Genomic DNA, 19,219 nt, shown 5'->3' with positions numbered 1-19,219 from the left:
TATTTTTTTGCACGAACTATTACACAATAAACATAAACAGGCATTAATCACATTTATATTGTACTTTATTTACATGTTCATTCCACCCTATACATGTCAGCAATCAGCATTATTTACATGGTTTACTTCTATTTTTACAGTTATTAAAATATAATGCTGCTTTTACAAATTTTAAATCATTACTGGGTTACCCTCAAGTTTTTCATAAGCCAAGATAAATGAACTGGTGTCAGACTTAACTTGGACTTAATACGGTTCTGGCAAGAAAAGGCATGGCCTCATAGAACCTGCCTGGGAGGAGATCTTGCAAATAACTAATCGATCCATGGCTTCTAGAAAAGTAATTTTTTTTCTCCCATAGTCACTTGTGTTATATAATTAAATAGTTCATTGTTTCGATTAATATTGTCCCCAGAAAACAATACACCCAAAATTTGTACATACTAGTACCAGATTCTGCAGTAAATTCGCCTCTGGGCAGTTTGGGTTTTAAAAAAAATAAAATGGGACCAAGAAATCGGCGATTTTTCGGCAGATTTTATTTAATATTTGTTATTTAAATATTTAGGCGTAATTTTTCGGACATTACAATCTCCTGACGCCTAAAAACAGTTTTTATTCAAGAGTATGTTTTTTGTGACTAGCGAGAGTGCGTAATCTTCGTTTCGGTTCGAGTTGTTGTCACTGTAAACGATGTTAAATTAGTCTTCAAATGCGCAGTTTATCTTTTGAAAACAACATTTTTTGATTTAAAAAAAAAATCATACCGTTTTTCCATGAAAATCCAATCATTCCTGACGGCTAAAATAGTCTAAGTTTTACCGTAAGTCATTGACGTCTACTCAAGACTATGATTTTTATCGAGACTAGCATGAACGGGTGAGCTTAGTTTTGACAATGAACTGTTATCACTGTAAACAATGTTAAATTATTCTTCAAATGCTCAGTTTATTTTTAAAAAAAAAAACAAATTTTTTGATTTAAAAAAAATCATGCCGTTTTCCCATCAAAATCCAAGCCAAAAGATCGTACTACAACATCGGCAAATCTCTTCCGCGTTGCGTTCAATAACATTAACATATTTAAATGAGCTATGGTAATTTGAACACGTTGGCGTCATCCAGCATTTTTATTGGTTAATTAGCGATTTGACCTATTAGGTCAACCATGCAAGACAAGGAACATGGTGGATACTCGAAAGCATCGAGCGTTAATTTGCGACCGGAATTATTTGCTTACGACGAAACGAAGTTGAATTTAATTTGCATTTCATAACAATTCAACAAATTTGTTTTTTGTACATTATTATAATCACTACTGAGTAATACCGGTAATCGACAATCTTGAAACGCAGCATGACTGGATTGCGCAACCGTGATCATTTGTTGCTCGGCAGTTGTGTTCGTTTTTACTTCGTTTAGAATATAATTTCGTTACCAATAAAATTAGGGAAAAAAAGTGTATTTGACGTACCAGGGTAGTTTTTTTTTTTGAAAAAAATTACTCTGGGTGACATTGCAAATTTTAGGCGGATAAATTAGCAGGTCACAGTGCATTCTACTTGTCTCAGTATTGACTGTCTCGCCGTACTTCAGATGGGACTTCACACATTCCATTGTGAAATGTAGATGCTATTAGGTGTTTTTGAAGACAATGGCACAGTATTTTACGTGAATTTACAAGCTCTATGAACTTTGTATGCGGGACAATGGCATCGCAAACGTACACAATGCCTTTAGACCTATCATAATATGACCGAGTCGCCTGCTCACCGGATGCGTCCCAGGGACTCACCAGTTAAAAAATTCATGCGTCCCACAGAAAAACTATGCTTCCCGGACGCGAAATTCCGCGTTAACGCAATCCCTGTTATTACTATATTTCCACAATTTATGTACCATTTTCATTCATATTTGGCACATACATCCTATACATATCAGTGTGTTTCATAATCATATCAAAGATGGCCGATTAACGGCTGTTTTTATTTTTGGCCATATTACTACTACATGGAACACATGTTTTGATGTAAATAAACAATCTGTTGTATACGCCATTTGGAACTCGAGTCAAGGACACGCTCGCGACAACCTCTCCGCTTTAATATAACGAGCACAAAGAGAACTTTCAAAGAGTTAACGGGGACTGTCATTTTCAATGACTTGTTAGACTTATTTTGTTCATACAATGTAAATTTCATTTTACCAAATTTGTTTTTTGATTCAGTGACACGTTAGCACGTCATCAGAAAAAATCCTTCTGCATCAATGACTTGTCATATCAGATAAGAGGATGTACTGATGAAAATATTGTGAAATCTAAACAACACAGTATGATTATTGAATGTCTGCCGTGTTCTCACATGAAGTGTTGACATCGCTTGACCTTTGTTATCAGTGTTTATCATATGAGTGATTGTCCATCATCCATGTAAACTTTTTACTTATTTGACTTCTTCTTGAAAACTACAATTCTTATTGCTTAGATTGGTGTATATGTACCTTGGGCAGGCCCCTCTTAGATTTGTTCATTTCGTGATGATATCTTCAATTCTCCAATTTTGATGAATATTTTTGTTATTTTTGGTAAAATGTGATATTTTCGTCGTCTTGTTAAAACCCACAAGTCCGATTGCATTGATACTATACATATAGGTACTACATGTGAATCTCTCTCAGATTTGCTCATTTCATGTCTTCAGTTCTTTAATTGAAATGTGCATAGCTGACAGCTAAGCTATCTCAGCCTAGAGGCTGCTTGTTTGTCTTTTGTTTACGGTTGATTTCACACATAACAGGGAACTTCAGAGAAAATTAGTCTATTGGAATCAATTTTGAGTCTGTCCTGCGATGTGTTAGTTGATACAATTGCTGAAATTCATTTTTATCATATTTTTTTCAAGCTTCCTGAGGCAGCTGTACGTGATCTGATAGTTGCTAGCATTGCATTGAAGTATACACAGTCAAACTCAGTTTGTTATGCTAGAGATGGTCAAGTTATTGGTATGGGTGCTGGACAACAGTCACGTATCCATTGTACTAGACTAGCTGGTGATAAAGCTAATAACTGGTAAGTTAACTTTAATTATCAACTACCTACTGTAAAAAAACTTTCTATATTCTGTTGCTAGGTGGTTACGTCAACATCCCAAAATACTTGGAATGCATTGACTTGAACAAAGCTTTGATAATTTCTTCTATATTCTGTTGCTAGGTGGTGACATCAACATGCCAAAATACTTGGAATGCATTGACTTGAACAAAGCTTTGATAATTTCTTTTATATTCTGTTGCTAGGTGGTGACATCAACATGCCAAAATACTTGGAATGCATTGACTTGAAGAAAGTTTTTCTATATTCTGTTGCTAGGTGGTTACGTCAACATCCCAAAGTACTTGGAATGCATTTTAAGAAAGGAGTAAAGAGAGCTGAGAAGTCTAATGCAATTGACAATTATGTAAATGGAACAGTTGGACAGGTGAGACTGGATTCTCATGAGTGCTCCTGTGTGGCTGGCTGGCTATTATTGGCAGACCCATGTTCTTTTTTGTTGTTGTAGGATATGGAGACATCTGCATGGGAGAGTATGCTAGAGAAACCACCTGAACAGTTAACACAGGTACTAACTGCATTTATACCACTCTTGGTCATGTGACATAATGTCCTGATTGAGTGTCACTCTATACTTTGTCTCTTTGTTAATTTTCTGTGTCAAGCACTTCTGAACTTTAGTGATTGACCAATTGTCAAGGTTTGGAATTATAGAAGTAAATGAGAGTTCTTCTGCAACAATTGAAAAGTTGGCCAAGCAAGGTTTGAACCATGACTTTTGGTATTGGTTGGAATGGTGATACAAATAACGAAAATGTTTGAAATTACATGTACTTTGATTCCCATGCATGTTACCTTCAATTTACTCTAGGAGAGTTCACTCATCTTCTTCAGAATACATTGTGGTTATTTATATATTCTGAATTCATTGTTTGTATTGAATACAGTATTTTGAAATCAGTTTTCAAATTTATCAATAATTGCTTTGTTATTCTTTCTGCAGTCTGAGCGTGAGCAGTGATTATCAAAACTGAAAGGTGTAGCACTGAGTTCTGATGCATTCTTTCCATTCCGTGATAATATTGACAGAGCGTATCAGGTGAGTCTTTGATATGTCTACCAATACTGTGCCGGAATTTTTTTTTTTTTTTGAGGGTTAGACCAATTCATATCAGCTTAGGTTGCAAGTTAATATAGGGTTAGACTGGTTTAGACAGGTTGCTAGTTTATACAGAGTTAGACTGGGTTAGACAGTTTGCCAGTTTGTACAGAGTTAGACCTGTTTAGACAGATTGAAAGTTTATACAGGGTTAGATCAGTTGCTAGTGTATACAAGGTTAGACTGGTTTAGACATTTTGAAAGTTTATACAGGTTTAGACAGATTAAAAGTTTATACAGGGTTAGACTGGTTTAGACAAGGTTAGAATGGCTGCTAGTGTATACAGGGTTAGACTGGTTTAGACAAATTGAAAGTTTATACAGTGTTAGAACGGTTGCTAGTGTATACAGGGTTAGACTGGTTTAGACAGATTGAAAGTTTATACAGGGTTAGAATGGTTGCTAGTGTATACAGGGTTAGACTGGTTTAGACAGATTGAAAGTTAAACAGCGTTAGAACTGTTGTTAGTGTATACAGAGTTAGACTGGCTGAGACAGATTGAAAGTTTATACAGGGTTAGATCAGTTGCTAGTGTATACAGGATTAGACTGGTTTAGACAGAGTGAAAATTTATACAGGGTTAGATCAGTTGCTAGTGTATACAGGGTTAGACTGGTTTAGACAGATTGAAAGTTTATACAGGGCTAGATCAGTTGCTAGTGTATACAGGGGTAGACTGGTTTAGACAGATTGAAAGTTTATACAGGGTTAGATCAGTTGCTAGTGTATACAGAGTTAGACTGGTTTAGACAGATTGAAAGTTTATACAGGGTTAGATCAGTTGCTAGTGTATACAGGATTAGACTGGTTTAGACAGATTGAAAATTTATACAGGGTTAGATCAGTTGCTAGTGTATACAGGGTTAGACTGGTTTAGACAGATTGAAAGTTTATACAGGGTTAGAACTTGCTAGTGTATACAGGGTTAGACTGGTTTAGACAGATTGAAAGTTTATACAGGGCTAGATCAGTTGCTAATGTATACAGGGGTAGACTGGTTTAGACAGATTGAAAGTTTATACAGGGTTAGAACTTGCTAGTGTATACAGGGTTAGACTGGTTTAGACAGATTGAAAGTTTATACAGGGTTAGATCAGTTGCTAGTGTATACAGGGGTAGACTGGTTTAGACAGATTGAAAGTTTATACAGGGTTAGATCAGTTGCTAGTGTATACAGGGTTAGACTGGTTTAGACAGATTGAAAGTTTATACAGGGTTAGATCAGTTGCTCGTGTATACAGGGTTAGACTGGTTCAGACAGATTGAAAGTTTATACAGGGTTAGATCAGTTGCTACTGTATACAGGGTGAGACTGGTTTAGACAGATTGAAAGTTTATACAGGGTTAGATCAGTTGCTAGTGTATACAGGGTTAGACTGGTTTAGACAGATTGAAAGTTTATACAGGGTTAGATCAGTTGCTAGTGTATACAGGGTTAGACTGGTTCAGACAGATTTAAAGTTTATACAGGGTTAGATCAGTTGCTAGTGTATACAGGGTTAGACTGGTTTAGACAGATTGAAAGTTTATACAGGGTTATATCAGTTGCTAGTGTATACAGCGTTAGACTGGATTAGACAGATTTAAAGTTTATACAGGATTAGAATGGTTGCTAGTGTATACATAGTTAGACTGGTTTAGACAGATTGCTAGTTTATAGAGGGCTAGATTGGTTTAGACAGATTGAAAATTTATACAGGGTTAGATCAGTTGCTAGTGTATACAGGGTTAGACTGGTTCAGACAGATTGAAAGTTTATACAGGGTTAGATCAGTTGCTAGTGTATACAGGGTTAGACTGGATTAGACAGATTGAAAGTTTATACAGGGTTAGAATGGTTGCTAGTGTATACAGAGTTAGACTGGTTTAGACAGATGCTAGTTTATAGAGGGCTTGACTGGTTTAGACAGATTGAAAATTTATACAGGGTTAGATCAGTTGCTAGTGTATACAGGGTTAGACTGGTTTAGACAGATTGAAAGTTTATACAGGGCTAGATCAGTTGCTAGTGTATACAGAGTTAGACTGGTTTAGACAGATTGAAAGTTTATACAGGGTTAGATCAGTTGCTAGTGTATACAGGATTAGACTGGTTTAGACAGATTGAAAATTTATACAGGGTTAGATCAGTTGCTAGTGTATACAGGGTTAGACTGGTTTAGACAGATTGAAAGTTTATACAGGGTTAGACTGGTTGCTAGTGTATACAGGGTTAGACTGGTTTAAACAGATTGAAAGTTTATACAGGGTTAGATCAGTTGCTAGTGTATACAGGGGTAGACTGGTTTAGACAGATTGAAAGTTTATACAGGGTTAGATCAGTTGCTAGTGTATACAGGGGTAGACTGGTTTAGACAGATTGAAAGTTTATACAGGGTTAGAACTTGCTAGTGTATACAGGGTTAGAATGGTTCAGACAGATTGAAAGTTTATACAGGGTTAGATCAGTTGCTAGTGTATACAGGGGTAGACTGGTTTAGACAGATTGAAAGTTTATACAGGGTTAGATCAGTTGCTAGTGTATACAGGATTAGACTGGTTTAGACAGATTGAAAATTTATACAGGGTTAGAACTTGCTAGTGTATACAGGGTTAGAATGGTTCAGACAGATTGAAAGTTTATACAGGGTTAGATCAGTTGCTAGTGTATACAGGGGTAGACTGGTTTAGACAGATTGAAAGTTTATACAGGGTTAGATCAGTTGCTAGTGTATACAGGATTAGACTGGTTTAGACAGATTGAAAATTTATACAGGGTTAGATCAGTTGCTAGTGTATACAGGGTTAGACTGGTTTAGACAGATTGAAAGTTTATACAGGGCTAGATCAGTTGCTAATGTATACAGGGTTAGACTGGTTTAGACAGATTGAAAGTTTATACAGGGTTAGATCAGTTGCTAGTGTATACAGGGGTAGACTGGTTTAGACAGATTGAAAGTTTATACAGGGTTAGAACTTGCTAGTGTATACAGGGTTAGACTGGTTTAGACAGATTGAAAATTTATACAGGGTTAGATCAGTTGCTAGTGTATACAGGGGTAGACTGGTTTAGACAGATTGAAAGTTTATACAGGGTTAGATCAGTTGCTAGTGTATACAGGGTTAGACTGGTTTAGACAGATTGAAAATTTATACAGGGTTAGATCAGTTGCTAGTGTATACAGGGTTAGACTGGTTTAGACAGATTGAAAGTTTATACAGGGTTAGATCAGTTGCTAGTGTATACAGGGTTAGACTGGTTTAGACAGATTGAAAGTTTATACAGGGCTAGATCAGTTGCTAATGTATACAGGGTTAGACTGGTTTAAACAGATTGAAAGTTTATACAGGGTTAGAACTTGCTAGTGTATACAGGGTTAGACTGGTTTAGACAGATTGAAAGTTTATACAGGGTTAGAACTTGCTAGTGTATACAGGGTTAGACTGGTTTAGACAGATTGAAAGTTTATACAGGGTTAGATCAGTTGCTAGTGTATACAGGGGTAGACTGGTTTAGACAGATTGAAAGTTTATACAGGGTTAGATCAGTTGCTAGTGTATACAGGGTTAGACTGGTTTAGACAGATTGAAAGTTTATACAGGGTTAGATCAGTTGCTCGTGTATACAGGGTTAGACTGGTTCAGACAGATTGAAAGTTTATACAGGGTTAGATCAGTTGCTACTGTATACAGGGTGAGACTGGTTTAGACAGATTGAAAGTTTATACAGGGTTAGATCAGTTGCTAGTGTATACAGGGTTAGACTGGTTTAGACAGATTGAAAGTTTATACAGGGTTAGATCAGTTGCTAGTGTATACAGGGTTAGACTGGTTCAGACAGATTTAAAGTTTATACAGGGTTAGATCAGTTGCTAGTGTATACAGGGTTAGACTGGTTTAGACAGATTGAAAGTTTATACAGGGTTATATCAGTTGCTAGTGTATACAGCGTTAGACTGGATTAGACAGATTTAAAGTTTATACAGGATTAGAATGGTTGCTAGTGTATACATAGTTAGACTGGTTTAGACAGATTGCTAGTTTATAGAGGGCTAGATTGGTTTAGACAGATTGAAAATTTATACAGGGTTAGATCAGTTGCTAGTGTATACAGGGTTAGACTGGTTCAGACAGATTGAAAGTTTATACAGGGTTAGATCAGTTGCTAGTGTATACAGGGTTAGACTGGATTAGACAGATTGAAAGTTTATACAGGGTTAGAATGGTTGCTAGTGTATACAGAGTTAGACTGGTTTAGACAGATGCTAGTTTATAGAGGGCTTGACTGGTTTAGACAGATTGAAAATTTATACAGGGTTAGATCAGTTGCTAGTGTATACAGGGTTAGACTGGTTTAGACAGATTGAAAGTTTATACAGGGCTAGATCAGTTGCTAGTGTATACAGAGTTAGACTGGTTTAGACAGATTGAAAGTTTATACAGGGTTAGATCAGTTGCTAGTGTATATAGGATTAGACTGGTTTAGACAGATTGAAAATTTATACAGGGTTAGATCAGTTGCTAGTGTATACAGGGTTAGACTGCTTTAGACAGATTGAAAGTTTATACAGGGTTAGATCAGTTGCTAGTGTATACAGGGGTAGACTGGTTTAGACAGATTGAAAGTTTATACAGGGTTAGAACTTGCTAGTGTATACAGGGTTAGACTGGTTTAGACAGATTGAAAGTTTATACAGGGTTAGATCAGTTGCTAGTGTATACAGGGGTAGACTGGTTTAGACAGATTGAAAGTTTATACAGGGTTAGATCAGTTGCTAGTGTATACAGGGTTAGACTGGTTTAGACAGATTGAAAGTTTATACAGGGTTAGATCAGTTGCTCGTGTATACAGGGTTAGACTGGTTCAGACAGATTGAAAGTTTATACAGGGTTAGATCAGTTGCTAGTGTATACAGGGTTAGACTGGTTTAGACAGATTGAAAGTTTATACAGGGTTAGATCAGTTGCTCGTGTATACAGGGTGAGACTGGTTTAGACAGATTGAAAGTTTATACAGGGTTAGATCAGTTGCTAGTGTATACAGGGTTAGACTGGTTTAGACAGATTGAAAGTTTATACAGGGTTAGATCAGTTGCTAGTGTATACAGGGTTAGACTGGTTCAGACAGATTTAAAGTTTATACAGGGTTAGATCAGTTGCTAGTGTATACAGGGTTAGACTGGTTTAGACAGATTGAAAGTTTATACAGGGTTATATCAGTTGCTAGTGTATACAGCGTTAGACTGGATTAGACAGATTTAAAGTTTATACAGGATTAGAATGGTTGCTAGTGTATACATAGTTAGACTGGTTTAGACAGATTGCTAGTTTATAGAGGGCTAGATTGGTTTAGACAGATTGAAAATTTATACAGGGTTAGATCAGTTGCTAGTGTATACAGGGTTAGACTGGTTCAGACAGATTGAAAGTTTATACAGGGTTAGATCAGTTGCTAGTGTATACAGGGTTAGACTGGATTAGACAGATTGAAAGTTTATACAGGGTTAGAATGGTTGCTAGTGTATACAGAGTTAGACTGGTTTAGACAGATGCTAGTTTATAGAGGGCTTGACTGGTTTAGACAGATTGAAAATTTATACAGGGTTAGATCAGTTGCTAGTGTATACAGGGTTAGACTGGTTTAGACAGATTGAAAGTTTATACAGGGCTAGATCAGTTGCTAGTGTATACAGGGTTAGACTGGTTTAGACAGATTGAAAGTTTATACAGGGTTAGATCAGTTGCTAGTGTATACAGGATTAGACTGGTTTAGACAGATTGAAAGTTTATACAGGGTTAGATCAGTTGCTAGTGTATACAGGATTAGACTGGTTTAGACAGATTGAAAGTTTATACAGGGTTAGATCAGTTGCTAGTGTATACAGGGGTAGACTGGTTTAGACAGATTGAAAGTTTATACAGGGCTAGATCAGTTGCTAGTGTATACAGGGTTAGACTGGTTTAGACAGATTGAAAGTTTATACAGGGTTAGATCAGTTGCTAGTGTATACAGGATTAGACTGGTTTAGACAGATTGAAAGTTTATACAGGGTTAGATCAGTTGCTAGTGTATACAGGATTAGACTGGTTTAGACAGATTGAAAGTTTATACAGGGTTAGATCAGTTGCTAGTGTATACAGGGGTAGACTGGTTTAGACAGATTGAAAGTTTATACAGGGTTATAACTTGCTAGTGTATACAGGGTTAGACTGGTTTAGACAGATTGAAAGTTTATACAGGGTTAGATCAGTTGCTAGTGTATACAGGGGTAGACTGGTTTAGACAGATTGAAAGTTTATACAGGGTTAGAACTTGCTAGTGTATACAGGCTTAGACTGGTTCAGACAGATTGAAAGTTTATACATGGTTAGATCAGTTGCTAGTGTATACAGGGTTAGACTGGTTTAGACAGATTGAAAGTTTATACAGGGTTAGATCAGTTGCTCGTGTATACAGGGTTAGACTGGTTCAGACAGATTGAAAGTTTATACAGGGTTAGATCAGTTCCTACTGTATACAGGGTGAGACTGGTTTAGACAGATTGAAAGTTTATACAGGGTTAGATCAGTTGCTAGTGTATACAGGGTTAGACTGGTTTAGACAGATTGAAAGTTTATACAGAGTTAGATCAGTTGCTAGTGTATACAGGCTTAGACTGGTTCAGACAGATTGAAAGTGTATACAGGGTTAGATCAGTTGCTAGTGTATACAGGGTTAGACTGGTTCAGACAGATTGAAAGTTTATACAGGGTTAGATCAGTTGCTAGTGTATACAGGGTTAGACTGGTTTAGACAGATTGAAAGTTTATACAGGGTTAGATCAGTTGCTAGTGTATACAGCGTTAGACTGGATTAGACAGATTTAAAGTTTATACAGGATTAGAATGGTTGCTAGTGTATACATAGTTAGACTGGTTTAGACAGATGGCTAGTTTATAGAGGGCTAGATTGGTTTAGACAGATTGAAAATTTATACAGGGTTAGATCAGTTGCTAGTGTATACAGGGTTAGACTGGTTCAGACAGATTGAAAGTTTATACAGGGTTAGATCAGTTGCTAGTGTATACAGGGTTAGACTGGATTAGACAGATTGAAAGTTTATACAGGGTTAGAATGGTTGCTAGTGTATACAGAGTTAGACTGGTTTAGACAGATGCTAGTTTATAGAGGGCTTGACTGGTTTAGACAGATTGAAAATTTATACAGGGTTAGATCAGTTGCTAGTGTATACAGGGTTAGACTGGTTTAGACAGATTGAAAGTTTATACAGGGCTAGATCAGTTGCTAGTGTATACAGGGTTAGACTGGTTTAGACAGATTGAAAGTTTATACAGGGTTAGATCAGTTGCTACTGTATACAGGGTTAGACTGGTTCAAACAGATTGAAAGTTTATACAGGGTTAGAATGGTTGCTAGTGTATACAGGGTTAGACTGGTTCAGACAGATTGAAAGTTTATACAGGGTTAGAATGGTTGCTAGTGTATACAGGGTGAGACTGGTTTAGACAGATTGAAAGTTTATACAGGGTTAGATCAGTTGCTAGTGTATACAGGGTTAGACTGGTTTAGACAGATTGAAAGTTTATACAGAGTTAGATCAGTTGCTAATGTATACAGGGTTAGACTGGTTTAGACAGATTGAAAGTTTATACAGGGTTAGATCAGTTGCTAGTGTATACAGCGTTAGACTGGATTAGACAGATTTAAAGTTTATACAGGATTAGAATGGTTGCTAGTGTATACAGAGTTAGACTGGTTTAGACAGATGCTAGTTTATAGAGGGCTTGACTGGTTTAGACAGATTGAAAATTTATACAGGGTTAGATCAGTTGCTAGTGTATACAGGGTTAGACTGGTTTAGACAGATTGAAAGTTTATACAGGGCTAGATCAGTTGCTAGTGTATACAGGGTTAGACTGGTTTAGACAGATTGAAAGTTTATACAGGGTTAGATCAGTTGCTACTGTATACAGGGTTAGACTGGTTCAAACAGATTGAAAGTTTATACAGGGTTAGAATGGTTGCTAGTGTATACAGGGTTAGACTGGTTCAGACAGATTGAAAGTTTATACAGGGTTAGAATGGTTGCTAGTGTATACAGAGTTAGACTGGTTTATACAGATTGAAAGTTTATACAGGGTTAGATCAGTTGCTAGTGTATACAGGGTTAGACTGGTTTAGACAGATTGAAAGTTTATACAGGGCTAGATCAGTTGCTAGTGTATACAGGGTTAGACTGGTTTAGACAGATTGAAAATTTATACAGGGTTAGATCAGTTGCTAGTGTATACAGGGTTAGACTGGTTTAGACAGATTGAAAGTTTATACAGGGCTAGATCAGTTGCTAGTGTATACAGGGTTAGACTGGTTTAGACAGATTGAAAGTTTATACAGGGTTAGATCAGTTGCTACTGTATACAGGGTTAGACTGGTTCAAACAGATTGAAAGTTTATACAGGGTTAGAATGGTTGCTAGTGTATACAGGGTTAGACTGGTTCAGACAGATTGAAAGTTTATACAGGGTTAGAATGGTTGCTAGTGTATACAGAGTTAGACTGGTTTATACAGATTGAAAGTTTATACAGGGTTAGATCAGTTGCTAGTGTATACAGGGTTAGACTGGTTTAGACAGATTGAAAGTTTATACAGAGTTAGATCAGTTGCTAGTGTATACAGGGTTAGACTGGTTTAGACAGATTGAAAGTTTATACAGGGTTAGATCAGCAGCTAGTGTATACAGGGTTAGACTGGATTAGACAGATTTAAAGTTTATACAGGATTAGAATGGTTGCTAATGTATACAGAGTTAGACTGGTTTAGACAGATTGCTAGTTTATAGAGGGCTAGATTGGTTTAGACAGATTGAAAATTTATACAGGGTTAGATCAGTTGCTAGTGTATACAGGGTTAGACTGGTTCAGACAGATTGAAAGTTTATACAGGGTTAGATCAGTTGCTACTGTATACAGGGTTAGACTGGTTCAAACAGATTGAAAGTTTATACAGGGTTAGAATGGTTGCTAGTGTATACAGGGTTAGACTGGTTCAGACAGATTGAAAGTTTATACAGGGTTAGAATGGTTGCTAGTGTATACAGAGTTAGACTGGTTTATACAGATTGAAAGTTTATACAGGGTTAGATCAGTTGCTAGTGTATACAGGGTTAGACTGGTTTAGACAGATTGAAAGTTTATACAGGGTTAGATCTTGCTAGTGTATACAGGGTTAGACTGGTTTAAACAGATTGAAAGTTTATACAGGGTTAGATCTTGCTAGTGTATACAGGGGTAGACTGGTTTAAACAGATTGAAAGTTTATACAGGGTTAGATCTTGCTAGTGTATACAGGGTTAGACTGGTTCAGACAGATTGAAAGTTTATACAGGGTTAGATCAGTTGCTAGTGTATACAGGGTTAGACTGGTTTAGACAGATTGAAAGTTTATACAGGGTTAGATCAGTTGCTAGTGTATACAGGGTTAGACTGGTTTAGACAGATTGAAAGTTTATACAGGGTTAGATCAGTTGCTACTGTATACAGGGTTAGACTGGTTCAAACAGATTGAAAGTTTATACAGGGTTGGAATGGTTGCTAGTGTATACAGGGTTAGACTGGTTCAGACAGATTGAAAGTTTATACAGGGTTAGAATGGTTGCTAGTGTATACAGAGTTAGACTGGTTTATACAGATTGAAAGTTTATACAGGGTTAGATCAGTTGCTAGTGTATACAGGGTTAGACTGGTTTAGACAGATTGAAAGTTTATTCAGGGTTAGAACAGTTGCTAGTGTATACAGGGTTAGACTGGTTTAAACAGATTGAAAGTTTATTCAGGGTTAGATCTTGCTAGTGTATACAGGGTTAGACTGGTTCAGACAGATTGAAAGTTTATACAGGGTTAGATCAGTTGCTAGTGTATAGAGGTTTAGACTGGTTTAGACAGATTGAAAGTTTATACAGGGTTAGATCTTGCTAGTGTATACACGGTTAGACTGGTTTAAACAGATTGAAAGTTTATTCAGGGTTAGAACAGTTGCTAGTGTATACAGGGTTAGACTGGTTTAAACAGATTGAAAGTTTATACAGGGTTAGATCAGTTGCTACTGTATACAGGGTTAGACTGGTTCAAACAGATTGAAAGTTTATACAGGGTTAGAATGGTTGCTAGTGTATACAGGGTTAGACTGGTTCAGACAGATTGAAAGTTTATACAGGGTTAGAATGGTTGCTAGTGTATACAGAGTTAGACTGGTTTATACAGATTGAAAGTTTATACAGGGTTAGATCAGTTGCTAGTGTATACAGGGTTAGACTGGTTTAGACAGATTGAAAGTTTATACAGGTTTAGATCTTGCTAGTGTATACAGGGTTAGACTGGTTTAAACAGGTTGAAAGTTTATACAGGGTTAGATCTTGCTATTGTATACAGGGTTAGACTGGTTTAATCAGATTGAAAGTTTATACAGGGTTAGAACAGTTGCTAGTGTATATAGGGTTAGACTGGTTTAGACAGATTGAAAGTTTATACAGGGTTAGATCTTTCTAGTGTATACAGGGTTAGACTGGTTTAAACAGATTGAAAGTTTATTCAGGGTTAGAACAGTTGCTAGTGTATACAGGGTTAGACTGGTTTAAACAGATTGAAAGTTTATACAGGGTTAGAATGGTTGTTAGTGTATACAGAGTTAGACTGGTTTAGACAGATTGAAAGTTTATACAGAGTTAGATCAGTTGCTAGTGTATACAGGGTTAGACTGGTTTAGACAGATTGAAAGTTTATACAGGGTTAGATCAGCAGCTAGTGTATACAGGGTTAGACTGGATTAGACAGATTTAAAGTTTATACAGGATTAGAATGGTTGCTAGTGTATACAGAGTTAGACTGGTTTAGACAGATTGCTAGTTTATAGAGGGCTTGACTGGTTTAGACAGATTGAAAATGTATACAGGGTTAGATCAGTTGCTAGTGTATACAGGGTTAGACTGGTTTAGACAGATTGAAAGTTTATACAGGGTTAGATCAGTTGCTAGTGTATACAGGGTTAGACTGGATTAGACAGATTGAAAGTTTATACAGGGTTAGAATGGTTGCTAGTGTATACAGAGTTAGACTGGTTTAGACAGATGCTAGTTTATAGAGGGCTTGACTGGTTTAGACAGATTGAAAATTTATACAGGGTTAGATCAGTTGCTAGTGTATACAGGGTTAGACTGGTTTAGACAGATTGAAAGTTTATACAGGGCTAGATCAGTTGCTAGTGTATACAGGGTTAGACTGGTTTAGACAGATTGAAAGTTTATACAGGGTTAGATCAGTTGCTACTGTATACAGGGTTAGACTGGTTCAAACAGATTGAAAGTTTATACAGGGTTAGAATGGTTGCTAGTGTATACAGGGTTAGACTGGTTCAGACAGATTGAAAGTTTATACAGGGTTAGAATGGTTGCTAGTGTATACAGGGTGAGACTGGTTTAGACAGATTGAAAGTTTATACAGGGTTAGATCAGTTGCTAGTGTATACAGGGTTAGACTGGTTTAGACAGATTGGAAGTTTATACAGAGTTAGATCAGTTGCTAGTGTATACAGGGTTAGACTGGTTTAGACAGATTGAAAGTTTATACAGGGTTAGATCAGTTGCTAGTGTATACAGCGTTAGACTGGATTAGACAGATTTAAAGTTTATACAGGATTAGAATGGTTGCTAGTGTATACAGAGTTAGACTGGTTTAGACAGATTGCTAGTTTATAGAGGGCTAGATTGGTTTAGACAGATTGAAAATTTATACAGGGTTAGATCAGTTGCTAGTGTATACAGGGTTAGACTGGTTCAGACAGATTGAAAGTTTATACAGGGTTAGATCAGTTGCTAGTGTATACAGGGTTAGACTGGATTAGACAGATTGAAAGTTTATACAGGGTTAGAATGGTTGCTAGTGTATACAGGGTTAGACTGGTTTAGACAGATTGAAAGTTTATACAGGGTTAGATCAGTTGCTACTGTATACAGGGTTAGACTGGTTCAAACAGATTGAAAGTTTATACAGGGTTAGAATGGTTGCTAGTGTATACAGGGTTAGACTGGTTCAGACAGATTGAAAGTTTATACAGGGTTAGAATGGTTGCTAGTGTATACAGAGTTAGACTGGTTTATACAGATTGAAAGTTTATACAGGGTTAGATCAGTTGCTAGTGTATACAGGGTTAGACTGGTTTAGACAGATTGAAAGTTTATACAGAGTTAGATCAGTTGCTAGTGTATACAGGGTTAGACTGGTTTAGACAGATTGAAAGTTTATACAGGGTTAGATCAGCAGCTAGTGTATACAGGGTTAGACTGGATTAGACAGATTTAAAGTTTATACAGGATTAGAATGGTTGCTAGTGTATACAGAGTTAGACTGGTTTAGACAGATTGCTAGTTTATAGAGGGCTAGATTGGTTTAGACAGATTGAAAATTTATACAGGGTTAGATCAGTTGCTAGTGTATACAGGGTTAGACTGGTTCAGACAGATTGAAAGTTTATACAGGGTTAGATCAGTTGCTACTGTATACAGGGTTAGACTGGTTCAAACAGATTGAAAGTTTATACAGGGTTAGAATGGTTGCTAGTGTATACAGGGTTAGACTGGTTCAGACAGATTGAAAGTTTATACAGGGTTAGAATGGTTGCTAGTGTATACAGAGTTAGACTGGTTTATACAGATTGAAAGTTTATACAGGGTTAGATCAGTTGCGAGTGTATACAGGGTTAGACTGGTTTAGACAGATTGAAAGTTTATACAGGGTTAGATCTTGCTAGTGTATACAGGGTTAGACTGGTTTAAACAGATTGAAAGTTTATACAGGGTTAGATCTTGCTAGTGTATACAGGGGTAGACTGGTTTAAACAGATTGAAAGTTTATACAGGGTTAGATCTTGCTAGTGTATACAGGGTTAGACTGGTTCAGACAGATTGAAAGTTTATACAGGGTTAGATCAGTTGCTAGTGTATACAGGGTTAGACTGGTTTAGACAGATTGAAAGTTTATACAGGGTTAGATCAGTTGCTACTGTATACAGGGTTAGACTGGTTCAAACAGATTGAAAGTTTATACAGGGTTGGAATGGTTGCTAGTGTATACAGGGTTAGACTGGTTCAGACAGATTGAAAGTTTATACAGGGTTAGAATGGTTGCTAGTGTATACAGAGTTAGACTGGTTTATACAGATTGAAAGTTTATACAGGGTTAGATCAGTTGCTAGTGTATACAGGGTTAGACTGGTTTAGACAGATTGAAAGTTTATTCAGGGTTAGAACAGTTGCTAGTGTATACAGGGTTAGACTGGTTTAAACAGATTGAAAGTTTATTCAGGGTTAGATCTTGCTAGTGTATACAGGGTTAGACTGGTTCAGACAGATTGAAAGTTTATACAGGGTTAGATCAGTTGCTAGTGTATAGAGGTTTAGACTGGTTTAGACAGATTGAAAGTTTATACAGGGTTAGATCTTGCTAGTGTATACACGGTTAGACTGGTTTAAACAGATTGAAAGTTTATTCAGGGTTAGAACAGTTGCTAGTGTATACAGGGTTAGACTGGTTTAAACAGATTGAAAGTTTATACAGGGTTAGATCAGTTGCTCCTGTATACAGGGTTAGACTGGTTCAAACAGATTGAAAGTTTATACAGGGTTAGAATGGTTGCTAGTGTATACAGGGTTAGACTGGTTTATACAGATTGAAAGTTTATACAGGGTTAGATCAGTTGCTAGTGTATACAGGGTTAGACTGGTTTAGACAGATTGAAAGTTTATACAGGTTTAGATCTTGCTAGTGTATACAGGGTTAGACTGGTTTAAACAGGTTGAAAGTTTATACAGGGTTAGATCTTGCTAGTGTATACAGGGTTAGACTGGTTTAATCAGATTGAAAGTTTATACAGGGTTAGAACAGTTGCTAGTGTATATAGGGTTAGACTGGTTTAGACAGATTGAAAGTTTATACAGGGTTAGATCTTGCTAGTGTATACAGGGTTAGACTGGTTTAAACAGATTGAAAGTTTATTCAGGGTTAGAACAGTTGCTAGTGTATACAGGGTTAGACTGGTTTAAACAGATTGAAAGTTTATACAGGGTTAGAATGGTTGTTAGTGTATACAGAGTTAGACTGGTTTAGACAGATTGAAAGTTTATACAGAGTTAGATCAGTTGCTAGTGTATACAGGGTTAGACTGGTTTAGACAGATTGAAAGTTTATACAGGGTTAGATCAGCAGCTAGTGTATACAGGGTTAGACTGGATTAGACAGATTTAAAGTTTATACAGGATTAGAATGGTTGCTAGTGTATACAGAGTTAGACTGGTTTAGACAGATTGCTAGTTTATAGAGGGCTTGACTGGTTTAGACAGATTGAAAATGTATACAGGGTTAGATCAGTTGCTAGTGTATACAGGGTTAGACTGGTTTAGACAGATTGAAAGTTTATACAGGGTTAGATCAGTTGCTGGTGTATACAGGGTTAGACTGGTCTATACAGATTGAAAGTTTATGCAGGGTTAGATCAGTTGCTAGTGTATACAGGGTTAGACTGGTTTAGACAGATTGAAAGTTTATACAGGGTTAGAATGGTTGCTAGTGTATACAGGGTTAGACTAGTTCAGACAGATTGAAAGTTTATACAGGGTTAGAATGGTTGCTAGTGTATACAGAGTTAGACTGGTTTAGACAGATGCTAGTTTATAGAGGGCTTGACTGGTTTAGACAGATTGAAAATTTATACAGGGTTAGATCAGTTGCTAGTGTATACAGGGTTAGACTGGTTTAGACAGATTGAAAGTTTATACAGGGCTAGATCAGTTGCTAGTGTATACAGGGTTAGACTGGTTTAGACAGATTGAAAGTTTATACAGGGTTAGATCAGTTGCTACTGTATACAGGGTTAGACTGGTTTAGACAGATTGAAAGTTTATACAGAGTTAGATCAGTTGCTAGTGTATACAGGGTTAGACTGGTTTAGACAGATTGAAAGTTTATACAGGGTTAGATC

General features: G+C 36.7%; 1 protein-coding gene across 1 annotated transcript in view; it reads left to right on the top strand.

Annotated features, from left to right (window-relative positions):
* LOC102810243 (bifunctional purine biosynthesis protein ATIC-like) overlaps positions 1 to 19,219 on the top strand; it is a 97,169-nt gene that overhangs the window by 2,958 nt on the left and 74,992 nt on the right. The window contains exons 2-5 of the mRNA XM_085494615.1: positions 2,903 to 3,069; positions 3,370 to 3,478; positions 3,560 to 3,619; positions 4,055 to 4,150. Coding sequence (XP_085350741.1) covers positions 2,903 to 3,069; positions 3,370 to 3,478; positions 3,560 to 3,619; positions 4,055 to 4,072 — 354 coding nt within the window. The 3' untranslated portion in view covers positions 4,073 to 4,150. The remainder of the gene's footprint in view (positions 1 to 2,902; positions 3,070 to 3,369; positions 3,479 to 3,559; positions 3,620 to 4,054; positions 4,151 to 19,219) is intronic.

This window comes from Saccoglossus kowalevskii, chromosome 20, assembly GCF_978046115.1.
Source record: "Saccoglossus kowalevskii chromosome 20, keSacKowa6.1, whole genome shotgun sequence".
NCBI lineage: Eukaryota > Metazoa > Hemichordata > Enteropneusta > Harrimaniidae > Saccoglossus > Saccoglossus kowalevskii.
Note: the sequence above shows the minus strand (reverse complement) of the source record. Positions and strands in the feature narration are given on the sequence as shown.